At 43.6% G+C, this 27,382-nt stretch overlaps 1 protein-coding gene across 1 annotated transcript in view; it reads right to left on the bottom strand.

Moving 5' to 3' along the window:
* Positions 1-14,481: 14,481 nt before the first annotated feature.
* The window catches only part of EEF1E1 (eukaryotic translation elongation factor 1 epsilon 1), a 293,330-nt gene continuing 280,429 nt past the window's right edge, over positions 14,482-27,382 (bottom strand). Inside the window, exon 4 of the mRNA XM_044065421.1 lies at positions 14,482-15,333. Coding sequence (XP_043921356.1) covers positions 15,202-15,333 — 132 coding nt within the window. The 3' untranslated portion in view covers positions 14,482-15,201. The remainder of the gene's footprint in view (positions 15,334-27,382) is intronic.

Here is a 27,382-nt window from a genome sequence, read left to right as displayed (position 1 = left end):
AGTCGGAGAAATCCTGGCCCTGCCACTGAAAATGCTCTCTCATGGAGTGGAGAATTTCCCCCGAAAGAAATATCCTCAGGAGGAGAGGCAGAGGGAATGGATTCATCTGTATCAGAATCCTCGTAGGCTGGGAAGGGTTCTTCCTGGGAATCTGAAAGGCCTGACTCACCAGAGGCTTCATCTGAGGAAAGTGTGTATGTCTGCTCAACCCTAGGCCTTTTGTCTGAAGGCGGCTGAGAACCTCTGTCTGGATGAGCCTGAGAGCCCCTGATTAAAGAAATTAGATCTGCAGCTAAAGTCATGATCTGTTTATCCGAAGTGGGAGGATGAGACTTAGCCTGGCTGGCAGCCTTAGCACGTGTGTAGGCCTTGATGGACATAGGCACAGGAGGCCTAGCTGCCCCACGTGCTGGAGTAACTTTGTCCACCGGTATGGTGTCAGGCAAATCTTGGGCTTCGGTTTCAGGAGGGAAAAACAACAACCGGCACCGAGGAAGCCTCCGGGACTGTAGTGTGCGGTAAAACGGTGTCGTCAACCTGGAGCGGTTGAATTACCACCTCCGAAGAGACCGATACACTCGCGGTAGGCTTAGGCGTGGTGTCGGTGGAAGTCATGGGCCGCAAAGGTTGGTCCCGGTCCTTCTGTTTTTTTGGAAACGTGTGCAGTCGGAAGCTCCGACGGCATGATATAGGAGTAATTTTCCCAAAAAAAGTCTTCAGCAAATTCTGCCCGGCGCCTAAGTGTGAACTTATTGAAGCAAGCACAGGCAGCACAGGCCGAGACGTCGTGGTCAGGGCCCAGGCTGGGAAGGCAGTAAGAATGGAAGTCCTTATGAGGTATTTGTTTACCACAAGACAAACAATTATTAACTTTTGCAGATTTATCTGACATCGGCTGAGGCAAGAAAAGGTTCCCCAACGGGGTACTTAGCTTTTTGATGACTTCGTAACTGAACACACAGGAGCTGGCCGACCGGCACTTGCGAACTGCTTCTGCTACGGGCACTGCGCAGCAAGAAAGACTGAAGAAGATGGCGTCGGCTGATGATTTTATACCCCAGCCGCTCTGACGTCGGGGAAGAAGCGACAACAGCCGACGCCGGACCCAGACTTTGGAATCCGGCCGACCGAGGGGCTGCCTGAGGCAGGACAACCCATATGTCAGGACTGCAGTTGCATTCTTGAAGGACATCTAGGAGGAGCAAGGATGCCCTGCAAGACAACTGTGGCAAATCCCGCTCTAGATTTAGAGTAAAGTGGAAGGTGATAGTGTTTGGAGAAAGTGTGCACTGAACTCCAAGTGGCTGCTTCCAAAATGTCCTTGGTAGAAACCCCCCTGAGGAAAGCTGCAGAGGTAGCTGTGGCCCTGGTGGAGTGGGATCTGATGCTTGAAGGCACAGCTTTTCCATGAAATGAGTAACAAAAGTGTATGCGCAGTGGGCTATCCATTTTGAGATTGTCTGTTTGGAAATGGCCTTTCCTTGAGCACCTGTAGCATAGGACATAAAGAGTTGCTCGGATTTCCTGAATGGCTTTGTCCTGTCCAAATAATAACAAAGTTGTCTGTGAATGTCCAAGGAATGCAGTAGTCTTTCCCCTTTGTTTTGTGGATTAGGGTAAAAGGTAGGTAAGTGGATAGTCTGATTCAAAGCTACACTGGATACTACTTTTGGCATAAAGGTAGGGTTGGTTTGTAAGGTATCTCTGTCCTGATGGAAAATTATGAAAGGTTGCACAGCCATGAGGGCCTGTAGCTCCGAAACCCTGCGTGCTGAGGTGATAGCCAGAAGGAAGGCTGTTTTCCACGTAAAGTATTGTAGTTCTGTTGAAGCAGCTGGCTCGAAGGGAGGAAGGGTCAGCTTTTCCAATATGAAGTTGAGGTCCCAAGCAGGGACTGGTGGTTTCCTTGCGGGTTTTATATTCTTTGCCCCTCTGAGGAATTGTCTTAAGAGAGGATGAGAGAATAAAGGAGGATCTGTGTTGTATTGTGCAGAAATGGCTGAAGCGTGGATTTTGATGGAGGAGAAGGAAAGTCCACTGTTTAACATCTCAGCTAGGTACTGTAAAATTTGAGGTAAATTTATTACCCAAGGGATTCTGGCCCTTTTCCGGATTCCAGGAACAAAATCGTTTCCATTTGGCGGAGTAGGCTTTTCTAGTAGAAGGTCTTCTGGCCTCCAAGATGACATCCTGCACTTCCTTGGAGAGGAGGGTCTGTTGGGAAATCAAGGGATTCTCCATGCAGCTAGATTTAGGGTTTTGAGCTAGCTGTGAAGAGTCTTGAAGTTGTGCTGGGACAACAGAAGAGGGACTAGAGGTAGGATCCATGGTGGGGAATGTGTCAGGCTCTTCAGGAGCGGATACCAGTGTTGTCTTGGCCAATCTGGAGCAATGAGAATCATTTTCGGCCTCTCTGCTCTGGCTTTTAATAGAACTTTGGGCAGCAGAGGAAGAGGCAGAAAGGCATAGACTGTCAACGTTGTCCAATTGAAAGAAAGTGCGTCCACTTTCCAGGCTTGTGGATGATAGGTCCTTGAACAAAATTTTTTCAATTGGTAATTTCTGTGGGTAGCAAAGAGATCTATGTCTGGCTGTCCCCATACCCGAGTTATCTTTGTGAAAACTTGAGGATGCAACTTCCATTCGTGTGGATCTGTCATATTTCTGCTTAGGCTGTCTGCCAGTGTGTTTTCCTTCCCTGGCAGGAATTGTGCCTGTAGTTGAATTTGCAATTCCAGTGCTGTGTTCCATAGGGTCATGGCTTGTCTGCACAGGGGGTATGAATGAGTTCTCCTCTGTTTATGTACCACATCACTGTGGTGTTGTCTGTCCTTATCAATAGCTGGCCTGGGTGCAGTAGGTCTTTGAAGGCCATAATAGCATTTTGCACTGCTAGCATTTCCTTTTGGTTGATGTGTAGGTGCTTCTCTTTTTGGGACCATTTTCCCTGAATGCACTGATCTGCCATGTGTGCCTCCCAGGTGTAGTCTGAGGCGTCTGTTGTGATTATTTGAGTTGCTTGAGGTACGCAGAAAGGGAGACCTATGTTTCTTTGGCATGCTTGAGCCCACCACAGAAATTCCTTTTGAAGGCATGGAATGAGTGGTATAATTGTTTCCAAGCTGTGGCTGTGTTGAGACCATAAGTTTTTTAGGTACCATTGAAGTTTCCTCATATGCAGCTTTGCACATGGGATCAGCAGGATGCAAGATGCCATGAATCCCAGAGCCTGCAGGACTTTTCTTGCAGTCAGCCTGGTGAAGGTTGCCATTTTGCTGAAGTATTGAGACAGTTGCCCTTGCTTGTCCGGAGTGAGGTAGGCCATCTGGGCGGTTGTATTCAAGCTGGCACCCAGGAAAATTATTTGTTGAGAGGGTATTAGTTTTGATTTCTTTTTGTTGACTGTATATCCCAGAAAGTTCAACAGTTTTATTACAAACGCCAGGTGTTTCAGAAGTATGTCCTTGCTGTCCGCTTGGATCAGGCAGTCGTCCAGATATGGGTAGATTTGTATTCCTTGAAGTCTGCAGAAGGCGATTACTGATGCCAGGCATTTCGTAAAACACTCTGGGCGCAGCAGATAAGCCAAAGGGCAATGCAGAGAATTGATAATGGGTTGAACCTGCAAGAAATCTGAGGTATCTTCTGCAATCTTGTCTGATAGGGACATGCAGGTATGTCTCCTTGAGGTCCAATGTTACCAGCCAAGACTCCTTGCCCAGCATGGGAAGAAGCTGCTATAATGTGAGCATCTTGAATTTTGGTAACTGTAAATATGTGTTTAGGATGGATAGGTCTAAGATAGGTCTCCAATCTTTGTCTTCCCTTGGTACCAGGAATAGTCTGGAATAAAACCCTTGTTCTTTTGCAGGTACCTCTTGAATCGCTTTCATGTCCATGAGAGCTGAAATTTGGTTTTGTGCCTCTGCCCTTTGATTTTGTGGCAGGTTTGGCATGCCTCTCATTTTTGAAAGGGTGTGAAAGTGGAACCTGTAGCCTCTGTCTATAATGTCCAGAATCCATTTGTCCTAACAATATGCCAATTTTTTGAGAATAATGCTAGTTTTCCGCCCAAAGGTGCTGCCATTAAAGCTTTGCTTGGCAGGTAAAGGGGGAAGTCATTGTGTCTGCTTTCTGAATGACTGTGATCTATCTTCTCCACCTCTTGGGGTTAGTGCTTGCCACTGTCTGGCTCTGAAAGATCCTTGAGGTTGCCTTCTACCCCTTGGGTGTCTGTATCTGCCCCTTTGAGGTCTGTCTGTGGCTGGAAATGACCAATTTTTTGAAGGCCAGTTTCTGCTGAAATGTGGAGGTTGTACCTGCAGGAAATCTTTCACTGTTTGCATTGATTTCGCTTTTTCCTCCATTTTCTTTAGTACCTCCTCAGCTTTAACACCAAACAATACATCTTTTTGAAGAGGTGCATCTAATAATTTAGCTTTGATATGATCTGGTAAGGCTTGCTCTTTGAGCCAAGCATGTCTACGTATAACAGACCCTGTAACAGCAGCTCTACATGAGGCCTCTAAAGCATCAAAACCACACTGCAAGGTATGTTTACCCACTTGCTCTGCACCATGCAACAAATCCTGCAACTCTTTTAAATCTGGTTGTTCTGGTTGTGTCATTTTGCTTTTCAACTGAGATAACAAAAACTGTTGATACTTTAACATATGGAACTGACAGTTTAATGCCCTCATGGTTAAAGTGGCCGAGGTATACACCTTTTCCCCCCACCTTTCTAAAGCTCTGGAATCTCTTTCTAAAGGTAATGGGTTTTTAGCAGTAGAGGCCTTAATTCCCTTGGGACCCTGTGAAATAGTTTCTGGGTTAGCAGTATGGCTTTTGTATAGGAACTGGTGTGAATCAGGAACCCAGTAATACCTGTCTGGTTTAACAGGAGCTGGAGGTGAAGAATCTGGATTGAGGCTGGCTTCTGTGTACACATCATCTAATATATTTAAAACAGGAGGGATAGCTAGGGGACTATGCTGGGGGAGCAAGAGAAAACCCCTGAGCCTTTTCTTGGAATCTGAGTAATCTTGGCCTTCCCAGTGAAAGTGTTCCCTCAATGTATGTAGGGTTTCCCCAAAAGAGTAGTCCTCAGGGGGGGAGACCGAGGGAATAGACTCCTCTGCATCAGAGTCTTCAAAAGGAGAATAGGCATAGTCCTGGTCCTCAGAATGTTCAGAGGTAATAGAGGCTTGATCTGAGGAAGGGTAGTCTTCCTCTAATCTGGGCCTTTTGTCCGAGGGGGGTTGAGAACCCCTGATAAGAGTAATCAAATCCGCAGCCATTTTGAGCATCTGTTTTTTAGGCATGGGGCCTTGAGAGGGGGTCTGAGATCCCGGTTTGGTTTTCATGGCTGCTTTAGATTTTGTGAAAGCTTTAATAGAGAAGGAGGAAGGCCTGAAGACACCTTGAGAAATGGCAGACCTGTCTAAACTCTGTTTCCCCGCCAAGAGTGGCGTCGGTATCTGTAGTAGTAATGGGGACTGAGGAGCCTGCGACCTCGGGTACTGAAGACACCGGTAATGTAGTGTCATCGGTACTCAGGGGCTGCGTAGGCGCCTCGCTGAGAACCGGTAGTCGGCCTTAGCGTGGTGTCAGTAGTAGTTGCGGACCTCGTATGTCGGTCCTTATCTTTGCGTTTTTTACTCAAAACTGCAGTCGGAGTATCCGACGACATAATATAATTACATTTTTTACCAAAATAGTGAAGGGCGAACTCCGCCCGGCGCTTAATAGTGCGCTTGTTGAATCTAGCATAAAAACAGCAGGCCGAGACGTCGTGGTCTGGGCCTAAGCAAGGTATACAGAAAGAGTGGAAATCCTTATGTGGTATTTGCTTCCCACATGAAATGCAATTATTAACTTTGTCTGACATCGGTCTGAGGCAAGAAATGTTTCCCCAACGGGGTACTTGACTTCGGCTGAAATATTTTCTTAAATCTCAGGAGCTGGCCGACCGGCACTTGCGAACTGCTTCTGCTTCGGGCACCGCGAGGCAAGAAAGACTGAAGAAGATGGCGTCGGCTGCCTCTTTTACACCCCTGCCGCACTGACGTCAGGGAAGAAGCGACGACAACCAACGCCGGACCTAGACTTTGGAATTCGGCCGACCGAGGACCCGCCTGACGGCAGGATAACCCATCTGTAATGACTGCAGCTGTATGCACGATGAACATCTCCAATACAGTTCAACTCTAGTCAAGGATTTCTTAACATCTAACCCCAACCATGCCCAACAGCCACATATCAACACATCCAATTTCATCTTCAAACCTGTGCCCACATCCTATATAAAAATACTCAAACTGTGCTCTTTCAGCTGGATGACCTTCCAAGCGAGTACCTAAAAATAGCAGCCAATAGCACTGTTTATCCTGTCTCAATCCTTCTAAACAGGTCAATCCTGGAATCAAACGTTCCCAGTCTCTGGAAAAAGCCACACATTATCCCTCTGCACAAGGGGGAAATTCAACAAACATTAATAAGATTGCTACAGCTCTAAAGTTATCCCCCTCACCAAAATACTTAACTGCTAAACTAACTGTATTCAAAAACAATTGTTAAATTATCTCCTGCAGGAAGAACTCCTATCCCCTACACATGTTTTTTGTCCTTCTCATAGTACTAGCACTGTCGTCCTAACGTGTATAGGTACTATCAATAAAGCCAGAGCTAAAGGCAAACTCTCTCCTCCTTATTTCTAGACTTGTCTAAAGTGCTCAACACAGTTCGTTATAGCAAACTTCTACTTCAAATACCCTCACTAGGTCTCTCCTGTGGTTTAACAGCTAACTGTCAAATAGATTTCAGTCAGTAAAATGGCACTCAGCGGTCTCTCTCTACTTCTCAATCACGACCAGAGTACCACATGACTCTATCCTTGGTCCCCTCATCTAACATTTTCACCAGTACCCTCTATGCTTCCACACAACAGGCTACCCTAAAACAACTCAACTTATTTGCACATCTGACGACAAGTTGCACCTCCAAAAAATTACTCAGGAAGTTTAACAGCCACTGAAACATGGCATCGTAACAACTCATGCTCAACCCAAAAAACATCAAACTATGACCTTCTCTCCCAATTCCTCCCTAAATTTAAAGTCCTCTGTGTCTTAATACAACCATTGAAGTTACTTATAGCAAACTATTAGGGGAGATAATGAATGATGCTTACATTTGACCTGCATATACAAAACTGCATAAGAAAAACTCAATCAAAAACTAGGGATGCTTTACAGAGCCAAAAACTCTCACCAATGGAACTAAAACTGTGCTCCCATCCTGAATAATGCTATAAAATTTGCAGCTCATACCCCTTTCAGAATCCACCACTGTACAGCACTGAAAAGCCTAAACTAGTTTAACACTGCCACAGCAACTAACATGTGCACTTCTTACCACCTATGAAATTAATCAGCATCCACCTCCCTTGTCCAGCAGTAAAAAAAAAAAAATCTATACAACTAATGTTCCCAGTCAGTCACTGCAATCCAGTGACCAAAAATTCCTGTCTACAAACCTAGCAAATCTGCTGGGCATTGCCTGTACTTGTACAAGGTTGCTAAGGCCTGGAACTACTTTACCTGCATCCATCAGGTCTATACCCTCCCTCCCACTTTTTCAAACCACTTTGAAAGACTTCCTATGTAAAATTTGGACTTGTTCACATTTAGGGTTAGAGTTTATCCTGGTTTTGAGCAAGAACAAGTACATTTCCATTCCTTATACCACATTACTCTCCCTTCTTCACTTACTTCCTTACTACTACCCAATTCTCTCCCTGACTCTCTAAATATACCATAAGCTTGTTTTTCCCACACTTCACATTACAATTCCTATTTGTATTTGACTAACTTACCTTTAATTTTTCTGCAAACTGTCTAAAGTTTCTCAATATTAAATGATTGTCAAATACCTTGTACTGATTTTTTTAACCAATTTTTTTTTATATATTACGAATTTACTCTATTTAAACTGCAGACGTTTTATTTTTGAGGACTATAAAATTACTGTTCTTAAAATGATCTGTAATAAACTTCGAGCTTTTCTCTCTCCAGGCCTCCATAGTGCTATTATTGCTACAAGACCGCTGAAAATACCTCATGTCTGAGGTGTTAAATTCTCCACATCATATTTAGCTTTGTACAGCTTTGTCCTGGAACCCACGGCCGGCCTTAGGCATACAACTGGCCTTGTAAAGGGCGGAATTTTATGAATTTATTTATTTATTTTAACAATGTACTTTGGCATTTTGCGATCTTCTCGGCGCCCTTCACTTAGAGACAGGGCTACCGTGAAGATCGCGAAAATAACAAAACTCATAGGGCTTAAGGGAAGCGCCCCACTTTGCATCAGGTTGCCTTCAACAAGTTAAAAAAAAATTGCCCATCCAGTGAAGAGGGTTAAGGTCATCATGCGGCTGTTCAGATTCAAAACAAGGTAAGTGGAAGTGTGAGTTTATGTGTAAGTTTTTTTCTTTATTATGTATTTGTATGTAAACTAAATTAGTCGTTCTGTTTGTGTGTGTGTGTGTGTGTGTGTGTGTGTGTGTGTGTATGAGTGCATCTGTGTGTACTAGTGTTCTTGCTTGCTGTAACTTGTTTTGAGCCATCGCAGTTATGAAGAACTGTGCCCACTGTCAGAATATCTATTTAGTGTATTTTTCAGCTTATTTTGCTCCCTGCTGCTGTGCACAATGTTGGTTTGCTTTTTAAGTACACCCTTAGCTAGTAAGTGAGCTAGGCGATTCGCGATGGCGATTGGATGTGCTGTAGTACAGATTGTGTGCCGTTGAGGAAGGGTGGGAGAGCGGTAGAGTTAACATGAGACTTTGGGAAGGAGGGAAAGTATTTTGGAAGGTAGTGGGGGTTATAAACAGGGACACTATGTTAAAAACTTTTATTTGCAATCGGTACTCATTTTAAATTACAATTATTATTTTAGTATACGTCGTTAGTATCTGTTGTTCCCTAGCCTTATTTAAGTATATTTACTATTTGTTTTCTCTGTTTTGGTGAAGTAAGCAGTACCGTTATTGAAACCAATATATTTCCTGATGTCCCATAGTGCTAGATGTTTAAACTCCCGGCAGGTTGCCCAGTCTTATTCAGAGACCTGGAAAACTGGTCATGGTTTTAGGACGTCTGACAATGATTTGATGGAAGTAGATGAGCTCGGGGAACCGAGATATCACCCTAGTGAAGATGGGAGCATTGCCACACGCAGCTCTGTAACATACCTAACAGGTGTGTCGCTGCCTCAAAAGTTTTATGCTAAGAAAATAAATGGCCAGCTAGAATGTGTTATCAAGACTTTTGAGGGCTTTCTGTTGCTTCTGCTGCTGCCTTAATTCAAACACCTGTGTGCCTTTGACATTTGCAGTTTTTTATATTTCAGAATTGAATAGGGTATGTGGATTATATAGTCTGAAGATTTTAAGTAATTACCAGCAAATTGACTACTTTTTAAGGAGGGGGTTGTTGTACAATAGGACCAAATAAAGGAACAGAGATGTACTTGATGCACTGAAAATATATGCTTGCTATTTTATGAATAGCATTTTAGAATGTAATGTAATCATTTGCACAAAATTTTGAGGCTAAGCATTTTGACTTTGGGCTAAGAAATGTATATTTTTTTATAACTGTGCTTTTACACACAAAAAAAAAAAAAGAAAAAAGCTAGGCTTATAAATGCCTTAGGGCAGATAGCCTAGTATAAACCTATGAACCTATTAGTTGTCTGTGTAACTTCATTGCTTGTGTGAGTGTTTCCTGAGAAAGCTAACTTTGAATTGCCTCTACCAGAATACTGTTCTCTGTGAAAATTGATTTTTGTGTTGTTTATATGCCATTGTTTGTTTTCTGTCTGGTTTGCAGTATGTTATTTTATTTAAAATTCTTTTCCTTGAGTATTAAAAGTTTTGGGCAGGAAGCAATCAAAGCTTGTCTCACTGATAAGTTATAGGAACTGGAAGGCTGATTTGTGTATGAAAACTGGGAAGACATTGACCCGTAGTAATAATTTAAGATTAAACATTCTAAGGCAGTGTTTCTCAAACGCTGGGCCATGTCATCAATTTTACCAGGCGAGAGGTTGAGAACCATTGCCTTAGAAAATAGAAAGAACACTTCCAACTCATTCAGTTTGCTGACTCCATGTTACTTTTGCACTTCCTGTTCTATGCACGTGTTGAAAGTGTGGTTTTAATGTAGTAAGTATGTCACAAGTAGGTGTGGTGTATCATTAATTACCAAGGAGAGATCTGGTGTGTTTAACATTCTTCTGGAGTGATGTTGACTTTTTTAAATCCCTTTTGCATTTATTTCAGATTCTTTTATTATTGTGCAGAATTTTTGTCTGTCTCACTCTTATGGTTGTGTATTACTTGCATTCCTCAGGTTATTGTAGATTAGACTTTGGTTCTCACTGTAGCAACATAACATCATGGCATGGTTGTTAGGTTTGGACTGTTGTCAGCTTTATCTAAGGGAGGGTTGTGTGTGTGTGTGTGGGCAGTAATATTGGTGGACTGTAATGACAGAAGTCTTGAGTGGCCTTTTATTTTTGACATTTTTGAAATGGGTAGTTATTGGTTCATACATTTTGTTTCATTGTTTATTAAACAAATGTTTAAATTTAAAACATACTCTAACAAGTGGTACTGTATTATACAAGGAATATAATTCAGTACAATCAGGAAAGTGAATCCAAGAATACGTGTATGCATGGCCCTAAAAATGTGTGCAAGGAGTCTGTTTTGAAAACAGCCCAAAGGTAAACTCAGTTCTCCACTAGCCAGATGCATTACTATGAATGTGGATTTTCATGCCATTTCAATGAATGTGAGTTTCAAGGGCAGAGAAGTTTACTGCTCATGGTATAAGTCTCTTTGTGAGACTCTATTGTTTATTTAGCAAATGGCTGTCTGTTTGTGCTATTTTATTTCAATATCTGTAATCACTGTAGAGAACAGTATGCATGGAAACTGGAGAGAAATAACCAAGTAATGGAACGTTGGAGTGGCTGAGGGGGGGGCTGCTTCTGGGGGGAGGGTGTTGCTGCTGGAGTGGCTGCTCTGGGGTAGTCTGTTTAGGGCCCTATTTGACAATGATCTGGCTCTGGTATTTAAAGTGGAAAATACATTACAATGTATCTGTTTATGCATTGAAATAATTTAAGGAAATGACTGGGGTGGCTTTCTTGGGGAATGACTCTGTGGGTGTGGCTCAAATAGGGGTGTTTCATGAGTGATTTCAGCTAAGGCCGGCCCTGCTGGAACCTACTGTCCGACAATGCTTTTAAGGGTTCTGGCATGCCAATTGTAATCCGGTTCAGTCAATAGCTTATAATTTTCTGATATTTATACAGCAAATGAAAGTAAACTATTTAAGGCATTACAACACAGCTAACTAACAACATTCTTCCCATGCCAGCATCAAAAATGAATTTCAAAAACACTGTAAACAAGTAGGAAGACAACGCACATCATCCCCAAACACAAGTATCCTGCCTGTAAGTTCTTGACCAAGCTTGAACTGTCTGTGACATAGGATAAGTCCTTGCCTACCCTGGCTGACCAACACCTATATAGGCAGAAATATGCCATAGTGCAGTGACCTCCACTCACAAAAAGGCGTAATATGCTACACTGCAGTGCACAAGTCATTTATATCAAAGCCACTCATAAATATGAATTTAGACAATTAAAAGGTATTGCAATGTACTACAGCTGACCCATTTATCAGAATCAAGCCACCAAAAACTGACAGCACAGCTATTACCATTTCCACAAGTATTATGGCACTCAAAAGCAACAAAAAGTGCCAGTGACCACTATATGAATATGTGCTCAACATGAAATTAACGTTCCACAAGACAGAAACATAAATTATTTTCAGTAATAGTGCAGACTTGAAAAGGATGACACAGTAGACTACTTGGCTGATACCTATCATGTACAATGGTGCATATTCCTGACTTTGCCTCCTCCAGCTATTACATAGGCTGCCCTGTGTAATTAACCCTTACCTAGGCTGTAATCCATATACATACTGTAGTGCAGTGAAGATTTGCTTACAAGGCTGCACAATAAATCAAGAATGTACAAGGAAAATGGACTATTACCTTGACCACATTGAGAACAAGAAAGGTACTAAAGGTGACCCATTTACCACCAGACCACAAAGGGCAACAGAAACAGAGTTGATACTACTATTCAGACAAAAATATGGACCTTGTTACATAACCCATCAGCAACAAAGACAGTGCCCACTGTATGAACAGTGCTTGCAAAGCTAAACTGCTACAAAGAATGCCTGCAATTTGTGTATTACATAGTTTGGATTAATTTGTTGCTTATGATAAAGCACTATAATGAACTTGAGCCTTGTGCTGCTTCCACTGTTATCGTACCTTTTTTGTAGTCTCCATACTCTTATCTACTTTGAATGCTATAAGTTAAGCTCAGTTCATCTAGCCAGTCTTCTGCTTACACATACAGTATCTACAACCATCTACAGTACAATGAAAAAGTATTTGCCCCTTTCCTGATTTCTTATTTTTTTGCATGTTTGTCAAATTTAAATGTTTCAGATCATCAAACAAATTTAAATAATAGACAAAGATAACCAAAGTAAACACAAAATGCAGTTTTAAGTGATGATTTATGGAAAAAACTATCCAAACCTACATGTCCCTATGTGAAAAAGTAATTGCCCCCCTTGTTAAATCATGAAGTAACTGTGGTTAATCATATTTTTGGGAAAGCAGAGTTTGATTTCACCAGCCACACCCAAGCTTGATTACTGCTAGACCTGTTGAATCAAATGATCACTTAAAATAGAATCTGTCAGACAAAGTGAAGTAGGCCAAAAGATCCCAAAAAGGAAGACATTATGCCACGATCTAAAGAAATTCCGGAACAGATGAGAAACAAAGTAATTGACATCTGTCTGGAAAAGGTTACAAAGCCATTTCTAAAGCTTTTGGACTCCATCAAACCACGGTGAGAGCCATTATCCACAAATGGAGAAAACATGAAAACAGTGGTGAACCTTCCCAGGAGTGGCCAACCTAAAAAAATTACTCCAAAAGTGCAGCAATGACTCATCCAAGAGGTCACAAAGAACCAAGAACAACATCTAAAGAACTGCAGGCCTCACTTGGCTCAGTTAAGGTCAGTGTTCACGACTCAACTATAAGAAAGAGACTGGGCAAAAATGTCAAGCATGGCAGAGTTCCAAGGCAAAAACCACTGCTGACCAAAAAGAACATAAAGGCTCATCTCACTTTTGCCAAAAAACATCTTGATGATCCCCAAGACTTTTGGGAAAATATTCTGTGGACTGACTAAACGAAAGTTGAACTTTTTTGGAGGTGTGCGCCCCATTACATTTGGCGCAAAAGTAACATAGGATTTCAGAAAAGAACATCATGCCAACAGTCAAACATGGTGGTGGTAGTGTGATGGTCTGGGGCTGCTTTGCTGCTTCTGGACCTGGACGACTTGCTGTGAATGATGGAACCATGAATTCTGCACTCTACCAAAAAATCCTGAAGGAGAATGCCACAACCTCAAGCTGAAGCACACTTGGGTTCTGCAGCAGGAGAATGATCCAAAACACACCAGCAAGTCCACCTCTGAATAGCTTAAAAAAAAAAAAAAAAAATGAAGGTTTTGGAGTGGCCTAGTCAAAGTCCAGACTTGAATCCAACTGCGATGCTGTGGCATGGCCTTAAAAGGCGGTTCATGCTTGGAAACTCTCCAATATGGCTGAATTGGAACAATTCTGCAAAGAAGAGTGGGCCAAAATTCCTCAACAGTGATGTGAAAGACTCATTGCCAGTTATCGCAAACGCTTGATTGCAGTTGTTACTGCTAAGGGTGGCATAACCAGTTATTAGGTTTAGGGGGCAATTACTTTTTCACATAGGGCCATGTAGGTTTGGATAGTTTTTTTTCCCTTAATAAATAAAATGATCACTTAAAAAACTTCATTTTGTGTTTATTTGGGTTATCTTAGTCTAATATTTACATTTGTTTGATGATCTGAAGCATTTAAGTGTGACCAACATGCAAAAAAAAAAAAAAAGAAATCAGGAAGGGGGCAAATACTTTCTCATTGCACTGTATTTTACAAAGTGCATGACTGAAACCACCACTACTAATCAGCAGCCTCCCTGCTAGTGGTTTACTTACACGTTTTCCTCAAAGTGACTTCACGTAACATGACAGTAAATTGGTATAAATAAACAAAAGATCACAGTGGATGGACTAAGAAAACAACCCAAGGGTGGAGGAGTCTTTACAAACACTTACATGGTAGTAATATTCAAAACAGCAGTCAGTAGGTTTTCCAGCCACAAACATTTTGGATAAACCATACAAAAACGTAGCTAAATGCAAATATAATTAAGATCAGTCTTAAGACAAGCACGCTCAAAGAATAACTCTCAAAATGACTGTATTTTTTATTGGTTGCATTTATTTGATGTTAAACCAGTCATTAAATTAAAATAAGACAACAATGCTGCAGAAAGTGCACTGTGGTGTAACTTTTAACAGCAAGCACAGTAAACCACATGTTCCCTTCATAGTATCTGTACCACAGTTACTCACCTAAAATGTAATGTAAACATAAAAAGAAATTTCCACATATTACACATTCAACATCACAAGTAAAACTTGCATTAAAATGTTAAACCATTTTTTTCTTTTCAGGACACTGAATGGATGACCATATTAAACACCAAAACAAAAATGTATGTACAAAGACTCATACTCTGCATTAAAATCCAAAAATTAGGTCAATGACACATGGCAGTGCCAAATCTGAATTTAGGATGTCAGTTTCTTCATAGGGTGCAGCCTCAAGGATGGCAAATAAGCACAGAGAAAACTAAGCAAAAACACTGTAAATCATATTTCCCATCCTATGTACAGTTTTTTCTTGGAAAGACCAATCTGATCGCCATCTGCAACTGACACAAAGACTGTTCCAGGTATACGCATTTAAAGACAAAGAATTCCTTCAAATACTTAATTCAAGTAATGCTAACCATAAAAAAAAATTAAAATATGATGTGAAACTGTTAGACTCATGAGTGAATAAATGGAATTCTCATAGTGTGCAAAGTGAATTTGGGGTAGGTTTGTGGCACGGCACAGCTAGTCCTTTGTTCACATTAACAGTAAAGCCTGTTCTTTAGAAACACAATGCCTGACAGATGTTGCCTTACACCTGGACAGTGCTGTATGTGATTGAACCATCGAGACACATTGAGATATCTCTCCTTCTCTTGCACTGTAAATCCAACCTGCAAGGAAAATAAGGAAAGCACATTATAAAAACCAACAGCCAAATGAAAGAATTTCACACAGACATGGTTGCAAAGTAGAAAACAAAGTTTCATATACTACAGTTTGCTGCATCACAATAACTATCACTCAGTAATGCAAGAGGTGGGGTGCTTAAAGGAAGAGTAGAAATGGCCATAAACAGAGAAAGAAAAATAGCTGTAGCAGAAGCCAGGCTTGCATGAACCATTTTTTAAATACTTGACACACTGCTACAAGCATGTACGATGCACGCCAGGAACCCAAGTGACTCCTGTACTACCCCCTGAACAATACAGTCCCCACTGGTGCAGTCCAGAGAGGTTAGTTCTACTTCATGCTACAGTAAGTTGATTAGAAAGACAATATCAAGTACCCTGGCAAAGACTCTATGCAGCATGTTACAAAGAACAACGGCTGCCATCACCTACTGTTGAATAAGCAGACTGTAAGCCTACAAATACCATGGCACCTACATGTCTAGGATAACAGTATCTTCCATTATGATATATGATATACTCTATCCAATCAGCATAATACCCATGGCACTTCTGTGGAATGCAAACACTGTAGTACACAACATCAAATACCAACCACTTTGTCACACCTCAGGCTGAGAATATTAATGTTGTTTATAACTTTAAACCTCAACTCACAAGCAAGAGGCCCTCAAAACCAGCCAATATCTACGTCAGTTTTAGCACTGTCAAAAGAACATGATGTAGTTTTCAGAACTTCAAACAACTGGCATGCGGCCTATGGAAATGCTGCTTGAACTACTACCATCCACTTCAGGCATAAGTATAACAGAGAGGCCTGTGTGAGTGATATTAAACTTCAGCCTGCTTTAAAAACCTGGACTAGTGTTAAACACAAGCAAATACAACTTCCAAGTTTCCATTTGTGAAAAATTCAGAAGTGTATATTAGCACCACAGCAGAGGTTACTATGCCTATTAACTACTCAAGCAATAAACAGCTTCTTCAGATACTCTGATCACACAAGTGACAATTCAGACTTTTTTTTAAAGTACAAATTCAGAATACCAGTCCCGTCTGCTTGTATGCCAATTTCTACAGTGGTTTCTTAATCCTGCATGTTAAAAATACCTATATAGTAATTTTTGCTTTGCAAAAGTATTGTTGTGTAAAATCTTACATAACTTTGGATGCCCTTCTCTTCCATAAGCTGCTGTATCCATAACACAAGGCAGTCTTGCCTCTGGTCGACTCATGTACATCTGTCCATTCTACAAAAGATAAATGCTAACGCTAGGGTGTGTGTGACGTCCCACGTCTCTCTCTCTGTGGACGTTGGTCATAAACAGATGTCTGGTACAAAACGGACGTCAGCATGCACCTACCTCAGAACTGAATGCCACCAGAATCAGCGACTACAGAGTGGGTACTCAGGAGTTAGGCAAGCGTCAGGGGGAAGGCAGGGTGGGAAACTATACAGCAGCATATAGAAGAGGAGGACATCCAAAGTTATGGTAAGATTTTACACAACAATACTATGTCCTGCTATTCATATGCTGCTGTATCCATAACACAAGGGAAAGTGCAAACGCTCCTGTACAAAGATTTTGGTGGAGGAACAGAAGCATTTTCCACAAACCCATGAAGGATGGCTCTGGCAAAACCTGATCTGGCTCTAGAAACGATGTCTAACCTGTACTGTTTGGTGAAGGTATGGACAGAGGACCATGTAGCTGCTTCTAAAATGGCAACTGTATCCAAACCCTTGATAAAGGCCACAGAGGAGGACACTACCCTAGTGGAATGTGCCTTTACTGGAAAGGGAAGCCTTCTGCCATGGACTATATAACAAAAGGTGATGGTTTTAGATATCCAAGATGATATGGTTTGCTTGGAAACAGGGTGTCCCAGGGCTCTTGGGTGGTAGCAAAGAGCCTGTCTGATTTATGGATGGATTTGGTCTTAGCCAGATAGTATAAGAGTTGTCTGTGTACATCTAAGGAATGTAGTATCCTTTCAGCCAGGTTTTGGGGTGAAGGGAAGAAGGCTGGTAGGTTGATGGCCTGATTCAAGGACAGCTCATTGACCACTTTGGGCATGAAGGTTGGGTTGGTATGTAAACACACCTTGTCCTTGCGGAAGACAGTAAAATGGATGACAGGCCATAAGGCCTTGAAGTTCCAAAACCCTTCTGGCTGAAGTAATGGCCACCAAGAGTATAGTTTTCCATGTACAGTGTTGGAGAGAGTAGTCTTTGGCTGGCTCAAAGGGTGGGAGTGTCAATTTCTCCAATACAAAATTTAGATTGCAAGGAGGCTGAATGGGCTTCCTTGGAGGTCTGCGGTGCAGAACCCCTTTTAGAAAAGTTGAAACTTAGAAGCCAAAGGTGGTGTGTGTGTCAAGCATGCTGAGATGGCAGATAAATGGGTCTTGATGGAAGAATAAGATAGTCCAGACTTCATCAATTCACACAGGTAGAAAAAGACCACTGAAGGTTCTACTGCCAGTGGTTGTAAATTGTGTTTGATGCCAGACAGAAAAGCTCTTCCACTTTGAAAGGTATGATTTCCTGGTAGTTGGTTTTCTGGCCTCCTGCAAAACCAGAAGCACATCCTCTCTGTACAGGTGTCTGAAGGGAATCAGTGCCCTATCACCCACAGTGTAAGGTTCAGGGTGGAGAGCTGGGGGTGTAAGAGTATCCCCTTTCTCCGGTGTGAGCAGGTCAATCTGGTGGGGTAAATTGTGGTGACTGTCCTTGGCTTGATGAGAGTAAAAGGGGGAACCAATGCTGCCCTGGCAAATAGGGAGTCACTAACAAGATTGGAGGTTATTTTTTTCTGAATTTTCAGCAGAACTTTTTGTATAGAGGGAAGGGGGTGATGCATGAGCATACATCCCCTTTCAAGGGAATGAAAGCACATCCACCCTCCATGCTTTGGGATGTGGTACCCTGGAACAGGATGGAAGCTGCCTGTTCACGGGGAAGGCAAACAGATCCACATCTGGAATACCCCATCAATGGACCATGTCCAGGAACACATCCCTGTTTAGCATCCACTTGTGAGACAGAGTCATGGTCCTGCTTAGAGAATCTGCCATCACATTGTCTGGTGAAGGTATGTAGACAGCTTGGATGTGGACTCATCTCCAGGGCGATTTCCCATACTTACAGGGCCAACCTGCACAGGAGGTAGGACCTTGCCCCCCCCCCGCATTTGTTGAAGTACCACAGCACAGTGATATTGTCTGTGTACCACCTCGGCATGCCTGGTAGGAGATAATCTTTGAAAATTTGTAGGGCCAATATCAAGGCTCTCATCTCCTTGAAATCGATGCGCTCTTTCTGTTGAATTAAAGGTCCATGAGTTTTTCGCTCTCCATTCTCCTAAAGTTGCTTCCCACCTTACATCTTAAGCATCTGTGAAGAGATCCTGCTTGGGGGGCAGGGGTAGGCCTGGGTTGGCCTGAATCTGGACTACCCACCAATTCAGTTACTTGGAAAGGCATGGCAGCATGGGGACCATGAACTCCAGGGGATGCAGATGTTTTCAGATTGTTCTCAAGTACCATTAGAACTTCCTTCTCTGAAGCTTTGCCAAGGGTTACTACGGGCATGGTGGAGGCCAGGAATCCCAGGAGTCTGAGAAATTCCCTGACCAACAGGGCTTTAAGGGAAAGTACTTCCTTGAAATAAGAAGGGTGTCCCACAATTTTTTTCTGGGGGAGACGGGCCATAATTTTTCCTGCTAGGATCTGGCATCCCACGAACATCTGATCATACGAGGGTATCAAGGACGATTTTTTGATATTTATGGTAAATTCCAGACTTCTCAAGAGGGAAATAGTGAAGTCCAGGTGTTGTAGGACCACTGGAAATGACGGTGCCTGTATCAGGATATCTATAGTCTAGAGAAGAGTTAGATTCCCCTTGTCCTGGCAAAGGCCAAGACTGCTGCAAGGCATTCTGTAAACACTCCTGGGGCCGTACAGTGACCAAATGGCAAAGCACAGAACTGAAACTGTGCAGAATCCACTGAGAAGTGGAGACGCGAGAGAGAGAGAGAGCGAGAGAGAGAGCCACACGAGAGAGAGAGCCACGCGAGAGAGAGAGCGAGAGAGAGAGAGAGCCACGCGAGAGAGAGAGAGAGCGAGAGAGAGAGCGCGCGAGAGAGAGAGAGCGCGCGAGAGAGAGAGAGCGCGCGCGAGAGAGAGAGAGAGCGCGAGAGAGAGAGAGAGCGCGAGAGAGAGAGAGAGCGAGCGAGAGAGAGAGAGCGAGAGACGTGAGAGAGCGAGAGAGCGCGCGACAGAGAGCGCGAGAGAGCGCGACAGAGAGCGAGAGCGCGCGACAGAGCGAGAGCGAGAGAGAGCGCGCGACAGAGCGAGAGCGCGACAGAGAGAGAGCGCGACAGAGCGAGAGCGCGACAGAGAGAGAGCGACAGAGCGAGAGCGCGACAGAGCGAGAGCGCGCGCGACAGAGCGAGAGCGCGCGCGACAGAGCGAGAGCGCGCGCGACAGAGCGAGAGCGCGACAGAGCGACAGAGCGCAAGAGAGAAGGCGCGACAGAGCGAGACAGCACGCCAATGAGCGAGAGAGCAAGCGGCACAGAGCAAGAGTGCACGCCACACAGCGAGAGAGCGAGCCACACACAGCGAGAGAGAGGGCACACCACACAGAGAGAGCGCCAGAGTGCGCCACAGAGCAAACGAGAGAGCGTGCGACAGAGCGAGAGAGCGCGCCACACAGAGCGAGAGAGCGAGCCACACACAGCGAGAGAGAGGGCACGCCACACACAGAGAGAGCGCCACACACAGCGAGAGAGAGAGCGCACGCCACACACAGCGCGCGCCACACAGCAAGAGAGAGCGCGCCACACACAGCAAGCGAGAGCGCGCCACACACAGCAAGAGAGAGCGCGACAGATGGAGGGCGTGACACAGAGTGAGACAGCGTGACACAGAGCAAGAGAGCGACAGAGAAAGCAAGAGAGAATGAAAAAGAGACCGAGCGTGACAGAGCGAGACAGAGAGACCGAGCGCAACAGAGAGAGACCACCACAGAGCGAGCACAACACAGAGCGAGAGAGACCAAGTGCGAGAGAGACCGAGCGCGACAAAGCGAGAGAGAGTGCGCACGAAAGAGCGAGAGACAGAGCGCGAGAGAGAGAGGGAGAGCACGACAGAGCGTGAGAGAGAGCGAGAGAGACGGCACGACAGAGCGTGACAGAGAGAGCGAGAGAGAGGGCACAACAGAGAGAGGGCGCGACAGCGGAGAGCGAGAGAAAGCGTGACAGTGAGAGAAATCGTGACAGAGTGCGCGAGAGAGCGCGCGCGACAGTGCGAGAGAGAGCACGAGATTGACAGTGCGCGAGACAGAGCGTGCGAGACAGAACATGACAGAGCGTGCAAAAGAAAGCACGACAGAGCGCGAGAGAGAGAGCCCGACAGAGCGTGAGAGAGTGCGCGAGAGAAATAGACCACGACAGAGTGCGAAAAAGACAGAGCACGACAGACAGCATGACAGACAGCGGGACAGAGAGCGAGACAAGAGAGCATGCGATGGACAGCCCAAGACAGAGTGCAACAGAGCGCGAGAGAGAGAGTGCAGAGTACAACAGAGCGCGAGAGAGAGAGTGCAGAGTGCAACAGAGCGCGAGAGAGAGAGTGCAGAGTGCAACAGAGCGAGAGAGAGTGCAGAGTGCAACAGAGCGTGAGCGAGAGAGAGTGCAACAGAGCACGAGAGAGAGAGTGCAGAGTGCAACAGAGCGCGAGAGAGAGAGTGCAGAGTGCAACAGAGCGCGAGAGAGAGAGTGCAGAGTGCAACAGAGCGCGAGAGGGAGAGTGCAGCGTGCAACAGAGCGCGAGAGGGAGAGTGCAGAGTGCAACAGAGCGCGAGAGGGAGAGTGTAGAGTGCAACAGAGCGCGACAAACAGCACAAGACAGAGCGCGCGACAGAGCGAGAGAGCGCGCGACAGAGCGAGAGAGCGCGCGCGACAGAGCGAGAGAGCGCGCGACAGAGCGAGAGAGAGCGCGCGACAGAGCGAGAGAGACTGCGCGCGACAGAGCGAGAGAGACTGCGCGCGACAGAGCGAGAGAGACTGCGCGCGACAGAGACTGCGCAGAATGTGCGAGAGACAGCGGGCGACAGAGAGCGCGAGAGAGACAGCGGGCGACAGAGCGCGCGAGAGACAGCGGACGACAGAGCGCGCGAGAGACAGCGGACGACAGAGCGCGCGAGAGACAGCGGGCGACAGAGTGCGCGAGAGACAGCGGGCGAGAGTGCGCGAGAGACACGTGACCGTGCGAGAGAGCGCGCCACAGAGTGCGAGAGAGAGAGCACGACAGAGCGCGAGACAGCACGACAGAGCGCGAGAGAGCTTGTGACAGAGCACGAGAGAGACAGCGCGCGACAGCGCACGACAGAGCGCAAGAGACAGAGCACAGAGAACGCGAGAGAGAGAGCACGACAGAGTGTGACAGAGCGCGAGAGAGTGAGACAGAACGTCAGAGAGCACGAGAGAGACAAATCGCACGAGAGCACAACAGAGAGCGAGAGAGCACGCGACAGAAAGCGCGACAGAGAACGAGAAATTGCACGAGAGACAGGGCATGCAAGAGAGTGCGACAGAGCGAGAGAGAGAGCATGAGAGAAAGCGTGACAGCACGAGAGAGAGCGATAGAGCATGCAGGAGACAGTGCAACAGAGAGCATGAAACAGAGCGCAAGAGAGAAAGCGCGAGAGCACGACAGAGCGAGAGAGTGACAGAGTGAGAGAGCGACACAGAGAGAGAGAGAGAGACAGCGCGTGCGACAGAGAGAGGGCGAGACAGAGAGAGAGGGCGAGACAGAGAGAGAGGGCGAGACAGAGAGAGAGGGCGAGACAGAGAGAGAGGGCGAGACAGAGAGAGAGCACCAGAGAGACATTTTGCCAGAGAGAGAGTGACAGAGAGCAAGAGAGAGCGACAGAGAGCAAGAGAGAGACAGAGAGCAAGAGAGAGCGACAGAGAGCAAGAGAGTGAGACAGCGACAGAGAGAGAGTGACAGAGAGAGCGCGACAGACAGCGCGAGAGAGAGCGCAATAGAGAGACAGCGACAGAGAGAGAGAGCAACTGAGAGAGAGAGCAACGGAGAGAGAAATGGAGACAGAGAGAGAGAGAAGGAGAGAGAGACAGAGGCAGAGAGGGAGGGGGAGAGGCAGAGAAGGAGAGAGAGACAGAGGCAGAGAGGGAGACAGAGAGGCAGAGAGACAAAGAGAGAGAGAGGTAGGTAGGTGACCGCAGAGACACAGGATGTCACACACACCCTAGCAGAACCATCTTTTGTAGAATGGCCGGATGTATGTGAGTCGACCAGAGGTAAACTCCCTCATGTTATGGATACAACAGCATATGAATAGAAGGACATCTGTCCCTGTTTGCATTCAAAAACATTAAGCTTTTAATGGGAGGGATCACTGCACTTTAAAATGCAGTGCTATGACTCATACCACAAATCTTGCTCAGTGTAGAACTCCGCACCACTATCCACAAACAAACCCAATTTCACATGGTCTCTGGACTCCTACTTTAGAACAGTGTTCCTTAACAGTTACTGATGTGCTTTACAGAATTTGATGTGTTGTGTGATCTTGGTCCTGCTTACATTAAAACTCCAGCTGAGCCAGTACAACCTGAAGCACAGCATCATTCGGTCAGTAGATGTTCATTTCTGACCATCTCTCTCATTCCTCTGGTAGTTCCACTTGTATCGCTACCCTTCAGCTATGGGTCTTTAGAAGACTAAAGCTGTCCATTAGCTACACAGATTATTTAACCAGAAGCAGAACTATAGGAAGTAAAAGGCATACACTAAGCTTATAAAAAGACTTCGGTGATCAATAGCTACAACAGGTGCACATGTAACTGCAACGATTACAGAACAGAGAAATAAATATAAAACCAAAAATATCCACAAACTCAATACAAGGTCAGTTTGTTGAGAAGAAAGCACAATGACAGGAAAGTAAATAGGTTCAGTCCAGTAAGGAGTGTTGTAGTACTCGACCAGCAAAAGGTAAAATTTTTTTTTTATTTTGACATTTAAATGGGAAAGTCCAGCTGGGAGAAAAGCTCCAAAACTATGACAAAACATGCAATGAGAACTTACTCAGACATTCATTACAAATAAACAGTTTATACAAAAGACATACTACGACTACTTTTCGGATATTACAAAAAACATTGTATAAATGAAAGTCCAGGGTGGGTTAAAAAAAGAGATATGCCCATTCTCAGTGAATTAACAGTGAATAAAGCTCTACTGAAATGTAAAATATGCAATGAGCAATATTTCAATTATTAGCAGTAATTGAAAGATGAAGCAAAGATCATTTGAAATAGAAGCATCCATGGTTTAAAGAAAGACGAGTTTTTGAATGTATAGCATAGTAGAAGTATACACTTAGCCAGGGTTAGAGCAGGAACAGATCCAAGCTTTTGAAATATTTTTTTTACAGTCAAGTTTAAAGAATGAATGATTTTGGTTTGTTCCATTTGTTAGGGGTAGAGAGTTCCAGACTTCAGCTGCAGAGAAAGAGTACAAGCTTTGACCCAGCAATTTGCTAGGTACATGCTTGATGAGAAACTGTTTCTGATCTACAAGATCTTGTGGGTAAATAGTTTGAAGTAATATACTGAGAGAAGAGCAGGCCATAGGACTGTAGATGATTTTATGAACCATTTTAAGCTGTAGCAAGCCAAGGTAGTGTGAGTTCCAGCTAACTGAATGTGTGAAAAAAGGTATACAGTAAGAAGCAGAATATTTTGCATGAGCGGCAAACTTAGCAATTGTATTATAAACACATTTCCAGCTTTGATTTCAAAGTAGTTTGTATGTTCATAAGTATTGTAGCACCATATACAAGTGTGGGGAGAAGTTAAATTGTGGCAAGGGTACGTTTTGTAGATGTGTCTAGGAAGCATTTCTGATGTGGGTTTTTTTTGTGCTATCTTGGATATGTAGATCAAATTTAAAATGTTCATCTATAGTTACTCCTAGCAGTTACTGCAAAGAACTACTTCCAATTATTGTATTTTGTGACCGCATTGTGAAGAGTTTGAGTTTTATTTAGAAGTGGCATTTTAGGGGTGAAAATGAGAAGTTTAGTTTTTAAAGGGTTTAGTGACAGTTGGTTTTTGGAAAGCCAGGTCTCCAAAGAGGTAAAGGCATTTTGGGTGACTTGATGAACATGAAACAAAGTGCTGGAAGAACAGACGATAACAGAGTTATCTGGATATATTGTATGAGCGCGCTCTGACAAGAGGAGAAATGAAGATTATTTATGAAGACGTTAAATAGGAGATGGCCGAGTAGAGCCTTAGGTGACTCCAGAAGTGTTATGTAGATATGACGAAAGTCTTGCCATTTGACTGCCTGTTGTCTGTTATGTAGATTGAACACCATTTGAGAAAAGAAAAAGACCAAGATGAGTAAGCTGTTGTAAATGGAAAGAATGAGCAACAGTATGAAAAGCCTTAGATAAATCAAGGCAGGAAGAAGACATAAGTTTATCAGTCTCCTTTTGTTAATCATATCCATAAAGGAATAGTAAAGGCAGTGGTGGCACTGTGAGCAGGTCTGAACATGTGCTGTGTAGATTTAAGCAGCTGATTGTTAAGAAGGCAATCTAGAAATTGTGTGCGGACACAATTTTCGAGAAGCTCTGAAATAGGAGACAGTACTGCAACAGGACGGTAGTTGAAAATATCGTTAGAATTACCATCTATATGAAGAGGTATACTACAAGATTTTTCCCAAAGAGTTGGGACATAGGCTTTTAGGATCTGTTAATAAGCATGCTGATTGGACATGCAATGGTTTCAGCTGCTAATTTAAAATATTCTGCAGGTAGGTTGTCAGCAGTGATGGAACAGGGTTTAAGCTTGCGAAGTAGACTTTTTATCGTATTAGCTGAAACAGGCTGTATGAAGGTGATGGACTTAACCAAAGGTGACTGAGGTGAGTTGAGGGAGAGAGGAACAGGACAGTGCTGGGAGATTAGACAGGGGTAAGTTAGGTTTGGAAGAGTTTGAGAGTAAGTGAAGAGAAACGGGGGATAAGAGGGGCTTGAAATGAGGTTCATTATGCTTTCAATATGTTAAATAGGTTGCCAATTTGTGTGAGGGTTTTATCAGAATGCGGACTAGGATTACTTTTTATTCAGAGGTTAAGAAGTGAAATACAGACAACCTGAATTTCCTGGGATTTTGTTTATGATTTCTTTGTAATGTCATAGTAATCTCTCTCTTCTTCTGCTACATGCTTTTTGGCCTGGTTACAAAGCTGTCTAAACTTTAGTAAGTCTGAGGAGGTTTTATTTTTTAGCCATCGTTTCCAAGCTCTCTCTCTATTGGTCATTAATTATTTTGTTGACTTGGACAAATAAGGAGCATGGCTGGTTTTATTTTTTTCTGTAAAGGGCCATAACACTGTTTAGGATATCCAAGAAAAATGTATTAAAATAATTGATTACTTCATCTAGAGGTAATGTCTAGTCCATGTTTTTCAGTCTGTCGAAGAAAACTGCTGGTCAAAGATTGAGTTTTTCTAGATAGACTTGTGATGATCCTTATGAAGTTGAAAGATGGTTCTACAGACGCAGGCAGGGAGATGGTCACTTAGTGTATTAGGTAGAGTGCCACCCCTTTTTCCCCCAATAAACATCTTTATTAAATTTATGACACAGGCAATCTTACATTTATATAAATGAAAAACACTGACGCCACTTTAGTTGCAAACATTATACAGGACACCACTGAAACAATTGTAGCTGCAAACATCATACATCACGTACAATTGATCTAGTCATAGTCAGTTAAGCATTATATGGCTCATTCAAACCCTGCCTCTTAAACATTGTTCCTTCTCTGCATACATTGTTCCCACAATTCCCATTTTTTCCTATGAAGTTTCCTCTGTCCCTTTTCTAAAGATCCCATCTCGGTTACTATATTCATTACTTCTAGTAAAGTTGGTCTAGACTTTGATTTCCATTTTCTAGTAATTAATTACTGTGGCTGCCAAAAAGCAGACTCAGCAAGGCTTTACTATATCTAGGCAAGTCCGATTCTGTATCATAGATCAAAAAAATAATTTCCCCAGTCAACCCAGTCTGCTTACCCAGCATCTCCAACAGAGCAGTCCCACAGGGAATCCCTGAAGCCTCCCAGCTCATTACATGCCCAAAAAAAAAGTTCCCAGCCACCTCCATTTGCTATGCACCTCTGGAGTCTACCTGGGTATAAAAATACCTATGTAAACACTTCAAGGCAAATATACTCCCCCATTGTCTCTTTGGGAGTTGCTTATCCAATCTCTCTTTCCAATCCTTTCCAAGCTCCTCTGATTGATTCTTATAATTATCATGCAATATTTTACATGTTCTACTAATTATTCCTTTAATAGCAGCTTCTGTTCTAGATTCTATTAAAAACTCTAGCAGTGCTGGTCTTTCATTTAGGACCCCCTATTTCTTTCTCTTTGCCTATAGTCAGATATCAATCTTCGACAGGGAAGGCAATCTCCAACCTGCAGTCCAAATACATTTTGGCTTCTTCTCATTCTAGTACCTTTCCCTTTCTAGTTATTTGCTCATACCAAAGTTCCTTTGCCAGTTTTCTCCAATAAATTCCATCTCCTCTTGCTTATTATCTGCATCTCTAACCACAGTCATCCTTATCGGCAGAATCTCTTTTCTCCATTCTCGTGTTGGTTTAGTTCTAAGAATACTCCCAGCTATTTTATGAACACTCTGTATGATTTTTGTTGTTCTCCTTATGAGTCTGCATCCAAATTTCCAATCACTTATTTTTTGAGCTTCCCTGTATCACCGCCATTCCATTCCACTTTGAATTACAGTTTTCTGCTTGTGCTATGTATAAGAAAGAGCCTTAACTGTGTTGCTCTAAAATAGCCCCTCAAATTGGGTAATCATAGTCTGCTTTTTTCTACTGGAAGTATCAGCTTATCCCACTTGACCATTGCTGTCTTCCCTTCCCAGATAAAATCATTCAACTCTT

The sequence above is a fragment of the Protopterus annectens genome, chromosome 3.part0, assembly GCF_019279795.1.
Source record: "Protopterus annectens isolate FY-2018-M chromosome 3.part0, PAN1.0, whole genome shotgun sequence".
Lineage (NCBI taxonomy): Eukaryota > Metazoa > Chordata > Ceratodontiformes > Protopteridae > Protopterus > Protopterus annectens.
This window is presented reverse-complemented; position numbering and strand designations above follow the sequence as displayed.